The sequence below is a fragment of the Malaclemys terrapin genome, chromosome 4 (assembly GCF_027887155.1).
Source record: "Malaclemys terrapin pileata isolate rMalTer1 chromosome 4, rMalTer1.hap1, whole genome shotgun sequence".
NCBI lineage: Eukaryota > Metazoa > Chordata > Testudines > Emydidae > Malaclemys > Malaclemys terrapin.
In genome coordinates, this window is record NC_071508.1 from 78,297,442 (window position 1) to 78,308,741 (window position 11,300).

The following is an 11,300-nucleotide window of genomic DNA, read 5'->3' on the forward strand; positions in this document are numbered from 1 at the left end:
CATCCTGGGGCTGGGACTGAGGGGGCTGCTGTTCACTTAGGTGGCTCCCATGCCCTGGGTGCACCTCCTATCACCATGACAGCAATTAAAAGGAAGACTTCCCCACTGCATCCGCTACCAGTGACTAGGATTTCATGGAAATGCACCATGTAGTGCCCACAAATCTGTGTCTGCCTACAGCTCTAGCAGTGCATGAAGGAGAGGAGAGAAGACCAAGGTGCTGCTGCTGTGAATGAGAGACTAGTGCCCACGGCAGCCTGCTAGTGCTTGCACACTGAGCCCCAGCCCAGAGTCTGAAAAGACGGTACAAGGAAGAAGCCTGGCACCTTTCTCCCCTCTACAACTGCCCAGAGTAAGCCTGCTCCTTCCATGCCTACTAGAGGAGACCCACTCCTGCACCCTATACCTACAGCAGCTAGGGAGACCCACCCATCTCAAAAACAAAAAGTGGACACATTCCCCAACCGACCAGCAAGCCCCAGAACCGGCGGTGATTTGCTTACCACCTGACCAACCACAATGTGAAGCCACAGGATGCTGACCTGTCATGAAGAAGAGCTGCCAGGTAGGGGAGCTTCCAAGGACAGGGAAATATGATGGTGAGGGTGGAAGGATTGATGAATTTGGGGGAGTATTTTACCAAGGGCATATGATGAATCTCTCTTGTTGGTGGAATATTGTGAGGGACCCTCTAATTATTAATATGTTGGCAGCATATCACTGTATTGGATAGTTGATTGTGAGGGCTGAGCTATGCACAATGATTTGTTATTGTAGGGTGTCCCTCAGAGCTGGGTTGCTGGCACTGATTACTTTTTAAAGAAAAACAAAAGCATGTAGAAGCACTAACTAACAATACTGTAAAGGAATATAAGGGCTTTCCAAACATATACATGGGGAAAGGGCATGTCAGTCATGGGCTGAGCAACCTTGAACGAGTGTGTCCCTTGCAAGTAGACAGTGACAAGGAAAATGATCCGAATACATCCAGGGTGTAAATCATTCAATGTAATGGGATTATGAAAGAGTTTTCATTGAAGATGTCTTGTGATTGTAAAAATGTGGTGACATTTTGCATGTGAAAGTGCAGATGTCTCTTGAAGGCCATTTGAGCTCTCGTCAGCTGAGCTGAAATGGGTTTGCATTACAGCTTGTTGAATAACAGCAAGTCTCCCAGTAGCAAAGATATGACTCAAAGTTTAAGGGAAGAAAAATAGCTTTCAGCTTTAAAATACTGTTTGGATTGTTTTTCTCTCTTGATGTTTGTAGGGCAGTGTCTGTTAGGTTCCAGCAATTGAATTCTTTATTATTTTTCTAAATGTGGTTGTTCCATAACAGGAGTGATACTGAAGACAAGAAAAGGTCAAAGCAGACCAAAGCCTTCCAGCCCTCAACACACATGGTCAATAAACACAGGAAGCAGAATCTCTAATAGATATGCACAGTGGATCATCAAGTTTTGATGGCTTTCAAAACTAACTCTGGCCTTGACAATATGTTGTGGTCCTACTTAAAAGCCACCTGGCTGAAATGTAAAACATGCTGCCATTCTTGTATTTGTTGCTAATGCAGGTGCATATTGCTGACTAAACACTACTGAGCACAGGACTGGAGTTTCAGGAACCTGATCATTCTGATCGAAGTTTAGATACTGACTCTCTCTATAACCTTGGCAAGTCATTTAACCTATTTGCTTTAGTTTAGCATTCTATGAAATAGGTATGGTCATATGGGACTTATTTACTTTACAAGCCAGGACTGTGAAGATCCAGTAGTTCTTCTTTGTAAAGTGTAATCAAGAAGCTAAGGGTTTGTATCTCATTCTCATTAGTCTCCAAGACAGAATAAAAAGTAATCTAAGATGCCGCAGAGAAAATATAGGTTACATATTAAAAAAAACACTGCCTGACTAGAAGAAACATTTGGCAGTAGAGCAAAATGCAGATTCCCCCTCCACAGAGATGTTTGAGGGTAGATTTGGAACGTGCCTATCAGGGATGAGTTAAATCAATCTCGCCACAATGCAGGGAGATGAACTAGATGACTCATGAGATCGCAATCCCTACCCACACTAATCATGCTATTGCAGAACTGATTTCTTTGGTGGCATGAGCTGCAGGTATGGTGGTTTGCCTAATGGAAGGCAAGATTTGCCTAATGGAAAGTAATCTGTTTGCAGTCTTTTCCCTTTAAAATGCCTCCTTTCTTACAGAAAAGGAAGAGTCTCCCCCATGTCTCCACCCCCCCAACTTCCTGTTCTGTGCAATTCTCCCTCATGGGAAGGAAGAATTTGTAAAGGGTCATGATGGTATTTCCCTTGATTACATGGCTGAAAGAGTAACTTCTTGTTTGCACAGTGGGTGACATGGAATTTCTGTAATATTGTTTTAACAATGCCAGCAGTTTCCTCTTCCATAAAGATGGGTTTTGGACTGGACAAATGGCTCAAAGGCCCTAGAGAGTTGAACGGACATTTGAAATATTACCAGCTATAGATAGAAATGAAAAAAACCCTCCTAAGCAGTGCCCTAGTATACAAATGACTTCAACTCCTGCACTATGTAGGGAAGAAATCTGCTCATATGATATGCATAGCAGGGAATATCTGTCATCTATATGGCAGGGGTCACATTTCAAATACCAGGGGCAACCTCGATTGAAGCCAGGACTTAAACCATTGGAATAAATATAGTTTTTTACATTAGCGAATTCCAGGCCTAATTTAGGAGATTGTCACTGGATATTTTCACTGAATTGTCTCAAATAAAATCTTAAAGCCTTCTAGTTATTACCATGGTGATGTTGCTCCAACTCTGCAGTGAAATTATCCAGAGCCTTTTATGATCAGAATTGTGAGGGATGAAATGCCCATTCCAGATGAAATGAAGCCAGTTTGCTCTAATGCTGAACTTTGTTTATGAAGTTGTGTGGTCTGTTTGTGTCCTGGGGGAATGTTTAATTGCAGATTTAAAATCAATTGCACTTTTTGCAGAGTCTCTGGTGCCCATTGTGCACATGTTGCTAAGGCAGGTCAAAGATACCTTGGTATATACAAAAGGGGAAATGCTCTCCTTTCCGTTTGAAACAGCGCTTTGTTGAGGGATCTGGTCACAGAAGGGCTAAAATACAGTTTGCTCTTCCAGGGTAGATGGGCCCAAACTAATGTATTCTCCAAACCATGCTGCATTCTTGACCTGTAGAAGGATTGTGGCACAATGTCTGGTTCGGTCCTGACTAAACCAAGTTGTGTCAGGGCTGATGACTGTGCTGTAAGTGGGATCTTTCAGAGAGAGACTTGTTACTGTGCAGTGAGTATTTTAGAGATAAAATTTAGCCATTTAAAATCAACAGTGAAAACAAACCTCTTCCCCAAACTGGAATGACTCAATTTAACCAAACAGAGAATTGTTCCCTTATTAAGCTAATTTTGTCTCCCAATAAAAGGGCTTCATGTTGAACCTGGCCCAAATGCTGCTTTTCAGAGCCAGGGAGCTGGTAGATTGCAGCAAGACACGTTATAAAGCTAGGGCTCTTAATGGTTATTTTTCTTTTAAATTGGCAGCCGGCAAAGCAGCCATCCTTCTAGAAACATGCTAATAAGGGGGTGGCCGCAGTTGCCTCTCTCCCAAACCACAGGAGAGGGCCCTTGGTTTGTTTTAGCCAGCTGTGTGAAAGGGCCCTAATTGAAACTCTATTTTCCAAGCAATTTTGAAGTGGCCATTAGCCCCGCCTGTGTGTGTGTCCTTGCCATTGATTAGGAAGTTTGGTGTGGGAAGGCCTGAGCCCTCATGAAAAGGAAACAAGAGGCGGTATGATTGTGGCCTCACAAAAGCAGATGCCTTTCTGTGTGCTGAGCAGCTGCAGTGGGAGCAGGACACCCGTGTTATGCACATGCCAATCTGCTTCTCAAGAAGCACTTGCCTGCCTCTGCCACAAACATGTGAGGCTCCTCCCACTAGGCAACCTCTCTGCTAAAGAGCCCTGAAGAACGTGTTTTCTTTCCTCTTCTAGTCACAGTTCGAAATACCCAATATTCTTGATAAGACACAATCTCCCTCCTTCCCACTTCCTAGCTAACTGGATTTTGGAAACTCTTCTAGCATGGGACTGCACTGGACCAAAGCTACCTGAGAACAGACTGTAGGAACAATCCTGCATCTGTCCTAGAGAGGGACAAACTGACCTACTAGCTCTTTCCCCCCCTGAATTCTAGCTCCTTTTCTCTTTCTTTAACCCTTGGGGTTTTTCCACTTCTGATAATGCTTAGCATGTACTTCTTTAAACCAGGGCTCCAACCTTCACTGATTCACAAGCTCCTGTTTTATTTTAATAACTGTAATACTAAATGTGATGGGTTCCCCCCGGGGTGCCACCTGGAACTGCGGTAACACTGAGCCCCCTGATTCACCAGCCTGGGTTCCCTCTCACACTGTACTGCTGTGACAAGCTGCAAAGCCCTCCAGCCTGCACTTTCACCAGCATACGTACAGGTAGGGACACACCCAGCTGCAGTTACATGCAGGCTTTCTGACCAACCCCTGCATAGAAACGTTATAGCTAAGGCAACTCCCAGTTCCTCAGGCATACACCCCTTCTGGAGTATAAACCCAAAATTATACTGTCTAGCACTGCACAGGGACCCTGTACAGCCTAAGCTCATAAAATTTGCCCCCTCCCTCAATGTGGAGAGAGATATGCAACTGCCTTTTCCCCTGAGTTATGATTCCCACACACTTCATTCCAATTCACTGGTTTAGATAAAGCAAAAGCAAGTTTATTAACTACAAAAGATAGATTTTAAGTGATTATAAGTGATAGCAAAGAGATCAAAGCAGATTACCTAGCAAATAAACAAAAAATGCAAACTAAGCTCAGTAAATAGATTGATTATGAATAGCAGATTCTCACCCTAAGAGATGATACAAGCAAGCTGCAGATTTTTAAGAGACAAGCTGCACTTGCTTTACAGCTTGGAATCCCCAGGTGTTTCATTCACAGGCTAGAAATCCCGTTAGCCTGGGTCCAGCACTTCCTCCAGTCTTTGTTCCTCAGGTGTTTCTAGGAGTCTTATTGTGTGGGGAGCGAAGAACACCAGATGATTTCACTCCCTGCCTTATATAGCTTTTGCATATGTCGGGAACCCTTTGTTCCCAAAGCTTGGGTCCCAGCCCAGTCTGTGGAAAAATACTGGCATCTCAAGATGGAGTCTAGAGACGTGGTCTCATCACATCCTTGTAGAGTCATAGCAGCCATTACTTGGAGGCTGTCTGTAGCGTTTTCAGGAAGATTCCCCAGGTGGGAGATAAGCTTCTCCTAAAGCCTGTTCTTTTTTCCTAATGGCCCATTGCCCTGAATAGGCCCTTCCCCACCCACTATCTAGACTGAAACCATCTTGTCTAGTGGGCATTATCCAGGTGTAACTACATTTGAAATACAGATACATAGTCAATATTCATAACTTCAGATACAAAAATGATATATGCATACACATAGGATAATCATATTCAGCAAATCATAACTTTTCCAATGACACCTCACATAACTGTCTTACATAAAATACGTTATAATTATGTCATAATAATATCACTGCAAAGAATATGGGGTGCAGTGTCACACCAGACATTTAAAATAATGGACTAATACTTTTGCCCTTGTATTGCACCTTCCATGTGAGCACATCACTTTATGAGTATTAATGAAAGAAGCCTCATAATGCCCCTTTTACAAATTGGGAAACTGAGGCATGGACAGGTTTGGTGACATGTGAGTCAAAAGTGGCAGAGCTGAGAAATGTGTCTGAGTCCTGACTCCCCACCTCCTGATTTAACTCCCAGACCGTGCTGTCTCTCCTACATAGTTCATTTGTTTTGTTGCTGAGAAAACTTTTTTTCCCTTACCCTAGAGTGCTGAACTTGACTTCCTCAGCCCAGTCACTGTGGAGCGTTGAGAGTGCATCCCATATCTGATCTGAGCTCAGTCTCTTCTGCATGTGTGCAGGTGAGGGGGTGAGCAAAGAAGCAAGTTGCTGCTTATCCAGACAGCAGGAATCCTTGCCAATAACTAATGGGTATTACAATCCTGTTGCTGATGCCAATATTTTTTCAGCCAGAGAAACAGCTGTGTAACACCCCTCCCCCCCAAAAAAACCACATGAAGTGAAAGCCAAACAATTGACTATCAGCATAGTTGTTCTTCCAGCACTAAAAGCCTCCCCGACCTTGTATACCAAGCCCACTCCCCACATGCCAGTCAAGCCTCAATTACCAGTCATTTCAAGACCGGTAATATCAGCATCCCAAGAAAGGCTTAAGGCTACCTAGGCCAAGCTAATGCGCTCTCTTTCCTTCCCAGCAGCCCTCTGCTCTCTGCACACAGGAGTCAGAGAGACAGGATTCACAGAAGGATGGCGGTCATGTTTGCTATGAAGGACTAACACAACTCTTCAAGCTGTGTGCTTCACACAGAGAGAGTTATAGGTGGAATGTATGTGAAGAGAGGCCTGTTAGAACCTCTTCTGCCTGAGCCCTAAACTGGAGATTGTCTGCAACATAGAAGGAGAAAGGAAAGAGATGCCAGGAGCAGTTGAGCAGCCTCCTCCCCCAGGTCTGAAGTGGACAATAATAGGAAATGGACGTATGTGTAGTCTGTCTGCCCCACTCCCACTATGAAACCTGATCTGGATGCAGGTACCAACTCAGGCTGTGCTTGCACACTAGGTCAGCGATTCTCAACCCAGGGTCCAGGGCCTCCTGGGTGGGTAGCGAGACTGTTTCAGGGGGGTCCACCAAGCAGGACCTGTGTTAGGCTCACTGGGCCAGGGCAGAAAGCCAAAGTTGCACCGTGCGGTGCTGAAGCCTGGAACCACGAGCCCTGCCACCCGGGCCTAAAGCCAAAACCTGAGCAACTTAGCTTCACAGGGCTCCTGTGGCCCTGCTTACTACCTCCTAATGCCAGCCCTGGCTTTTATATGCAGAAAACAGTTGTTGTGGCACAGGTGAACCCTGGAATTTTTATAACATGTTTGGGGGGGGGGGGGGGAGGATGGGGGGATTTAGAAAAAAAAAGGTTGAGAACTCCTACACTAGGTTACAGGATATGGCAGGAAGGAGGAACAGCCAGGGAAGTGTTCGGGGGATTTTTCCAAGTGGAAGGAAGCCTGGCAGAAGTCCCTAAGGTGCAGAACTGGGTAACGGGGGTCATTAGATACAAAGTAACATGATCACAATCCCCCCCCCTCCGCCCCCAAACTGGGGGGAGGCCGGGAGTGTGTCCCCTAGCTGCCCCCTCCCTGTGGGTGGGTTGCAAGCGGAGACGCGCAGGCAGGGAGCCTTCCCCCTCAGCCTGTCCCGGGCCAGGAGCTGCAGCCGGAGAGCGGCGCGGCTGGCGCGGGAAAGCCCCGGGGCCTCCCCAGCTCAGTCCCTCTGCAGCGCGGGGGCGGCGCTATTTTAGCACAAATGACTCGCAGACGTCAGGCGGAAGGGAAGCGGCCGGGCGGGCTTTAAATGGTAGTTGGTGTCATCTGAGCATGCTCCTGTGTGGGCTGCAGGGGGCTATATAGCGCCGGGGACGGCACAGGCAGCGGCAGCTTTCGCCGGAACACGGGAGTGAGCCTCTGGCCGCAGCGCCCGCCTCGCCCGCGCTCCGCAGGGGGACCCGCTCCCAGCCCGCCCGAGCGAGACTCCGCCAGGCCTGGGGCGTGAGCTGGCCGTCGGGGAGCCCGGCCCGCCTTTGGCTGCGGACTGAGCGAAGTTGAGAGGGGAAGGTATTGAGCGCAGCCCGGTCTGCGCCTGGGCTCTGTCTAGGCTCGGAGCCCGCGCCCATCCCCGTGGCGTCCGGGACTGCGCGCTCGCCAACGGCCGCCTGCTCCTCTTGCTTCTGCCCAGCTCACGTTTTGCAGAGCCGCAGCAGCGGGGCTGACATGATGGCAGCCAAGCAAGCCGAGCTCATGGGCATCTGCTCCAGCTACCAAGCGGTCATGCCTCATTTCGTGTGCATCGCCGAGGAATACCCCCAGCCCATCCGCCCCGCCAAGATCCCCAAGGGCAAGCTGAGGAGACCGAGACAGTCCCGCTTCAAGACCCAGCCGGTGACTTTCGATGAGATCCAGGAGGTGGAGGAGGAGGGGGTCTCCCCCATGGAGGAGGAGAAAGCCAAGAAATCCTTCCTGCAGTCCCTGGAGTGCCTGAGGAGGAGCACCCAGAACCTGAGCCTGCAGAGAGACAAACTCAGCAGCTGCAAACTGCGGAACAGTTTGGACTCTAGTGACTCTGACTCTGCCCTGTGAAGGGACCGTCAGTGATCACCCAGCGCAGCAGCTTTGCGATCACCCTCGACCGAGAGAGGCGGGACTGTGCTTCATAGTGAAGCCCGCAGCCGCGAGACACAAGCGCAAGAACTTTATAGTTATATTTTTCAAGGGAGACTATTTGTGGAGATCCTTGCTACCGAGAATTGCTTTCCCAATAACGGCCATTGGACACTCTCTTTTGTATTCTAGATTAGATCCTAACTGTCAGTCAGTATGGCAAGGGGGGGACTTTGAAGGGACCATGATGGAGGCTTTATTTAAGAGGGGGGTGACGTTCCTTTGTAATTATCCTCCTGATAAAGAACCAGTCGGAGTGGGATAGATTCCAAGAGCAATTTGCAAGTAAGGTCAGGATGTTTTCTAAGAAAGCACTTTTATGTTTGTTTCTATTCGGTTGTATGAAACTTCGGATGAAAAAAAAAACTTTTCTATTTGTTAGAAATCTGAGCTGTTTTGGATGCAGTGAGCTGCTGGACTTTATATTTATTTTTGCATTTAAATTGACTGCATTAATTTAATATCTTTCTACCTGAATGTCTGTTATTATTTCCATAAAAGAGAAATAAAACTCAATATATTTGCATAGTGCATTTTGGAGAATATTTATTGGGAATAACTATCCTATTTCTGCTTTCTTAGTCTTTAGTGGATATATGGGCTAAACAATATTGACAGCTAACCCAAAAACAATGTCCTTTTTGGAGAGGTGGGAGGTGTGGGGGAAAGGATATTGTCAAAGGGGTATTTCACTACATATCTTAAAGTATATACTATATAAGAATTTAGCTAGATGACTTTTTTTTTTTTTTTTTTTTTTAAAGCTTAGCATAAAGCAGGTAATAAAACAAGAAATTAGATGATGATTGGTGAGGAAACTTTTACTAGCCCATTTTTTTTTTAAGTTAGCAAAACTGGGAAAGTATTTTATTCTTATTCTTATATAATTATTGAATGACTATTCTATGTTCTGATCAGACTTTCTTTTCTCCCTTTGCCAAGTAAATTGGTCAGTGCTACAGACATGCTAAGTTTTTTTTTTTTTTTTTTTTTTTTTTTTTTTTTGAGAGTTATATATAATGCAGTTCCATTTAGTAGATCAAGAAGCTGCAAGGCACTCTGGATACACAGATTTCTCTCAGGTAGGAAGGTAAGAGAGTGAAAGATTTTGCTGGGGATGAAGATCAGCCAGGAATGAATCTGGGGGATTGTTGTGTTTTGCTTAAAGAGTATGCAGGTTTTTTTAGAATTTCCATCTGTCGCAGACACCACAGTATTTGTACTGGGAATATTTACACAACCCCTGCAAAGGGAAAAGCAAACCCAAGGGTTGGGAATTATTTGCTGTCTTCTTCCACTTTCTTGAAGTGCTGTTAGGCTAATTGTTCACTCCCATATGAGCATCTCTCCCATCTCCTAGAGCCTGCTAGACAAGCCTCAGGCTGTTCAGACTTCCTAATTACTAGATATTATCAGATACAGTTAAGTCTGCTGGAGGTCAGAGCCTGTGACTATAGTTTGCCCAATGAGGGTTTGATCTGAGGAGGTCTGGGGAGCTACAGCAAAGGGACTTTCTCATATGAGACCACAGTTCAATTGTGGCATTGATCCTAAGTGAAATCAGATTTGGCCCTGCTTCTAGGGAGCTGTGGAGAGAACATAAGACATATCACTGAACCACACCAGAATTTGGTGCTCAGGGCTGGATTAGTGTGAAGACAGAAATTGAGGTGGACAGGATGCAAGTCAGGATTGAGGTGCATTGCCACAGTGAAAGGGGATTGGAGGAGTGAAATTGTGGGGCATGCTGCAGGAAAGGATTAAAGTGCATCAAAAGAGCTGTCTTACGTGTCCAGCACTGAAATAGCAGTAGGCGCTTTGGGTCAGTGTTGAGGGACATCAGCGAAGCTGTGTGTGGAAGCTTGCCATTGGACTGCTTCCTTCTGCTTTTGTAAGTACTAAAACAGCTGTTTTTAAAAATTCATTCAAAATGTAGGACGCAATTGACCCTAGCATAAAATCACATACACAATCTAATAGGTGAAGGAATGGCTCTGGGACACAGACTTATGCTTCCCTGTCACTAAGCTTTTGACACCATCACAATATCCAGCAACGTACCTTATGAGAGAGCCGGAGAGCTTTTCTCACTGTGGCAGTAAACTCCAATGGCTGCTTTCTGTACAGACAGCCGCACAACATCCATGCACAAGGAAGAGTCACAATTCTACCCCAAGAACAGGTTCAGGCATGCAGACGGTCTCACTGAAGTCTAAATTAAAAGAAATAATCAATTACCAGAAATCTGGGTGTTTTTCCTTGACAAATTCCCAGCGCTGTTCCAGCTCCTGAAATAAATCTGTTTAATGAGGTGGTTTGAAGGTTCAATCTAGCACTTTAGCCTCATCTCTAAAAACAGCATTGAAAATACACAGCAGGGTAATGAACTCCACAGTGTTTCTGGGGTATGTGGCTCAGTGGCAGCATCCGTCCCCATTTCTCAGGCTCAGAGAGTGGCTGTTCAGCCATGTCTTTCTTCCAAATTCAGGTCCAGATTCTGCTGTCTCCTATAAAAGGCAGAGTGTCTCAAGAGGCATCTTAGGCTGAGTGATACCACTACATCCTTTCCCCTGCCCCCCTTTTCCTCTGAATTGCTGGGATTAAAAGGAGGTCATTTACCCCAAACCCTTTCATCTCTGGGTTTGTGAGTAGCTGTGCTGCTATCACACGCTAGCTGCAGAAGGCTGCACTGATTCAGGCTGGTGACAGGAACAGAGCACCAGGCACTGACTTTCCTGGAGGGGAAATATCTACATTCACTTTTCAGTTCCAAGACACAAATCCAGGATGTGGTGAGGGTTTATTCAGCAAACAAAAGGGATTCAAGAATCTGCTGCAAAACAAGTTGAGAAAGCACCTCATCTTCTAGATAAAGTGGGGTAAATTAAGTATCTCTTCAAATGATCATTGTCATTGTTCTCCTTCCCTATCATGG

General features: G+C 45.8%; 1 protein-coding gene across 1 annotated transcript; it reads left to right on the top strand.

The window, feature by feature from the left end:
- Positions 1 to 7,649: 7,649 nt before the first annotated feature.
- On the top strand, positions 7,650 to 8,896 carry C4H11orf96 (chromosome 4 C11orf96 homolog). Its single transcript, XM_054027958.1, has one exon. It carries the CDS (start codon positions 7,919 to 7,921, stop codon positions 8,282 to 8,284), a length of 366 nt encoding a protein of 121 aa, XP_053883933.1. The 5' UTR covers positions 7,650 to 7,918; the 3' UTR covers positions 8,285 to 8,896.
- Positions 8,897 to 11,300: the final 2,404 nt, after the last annotated feature.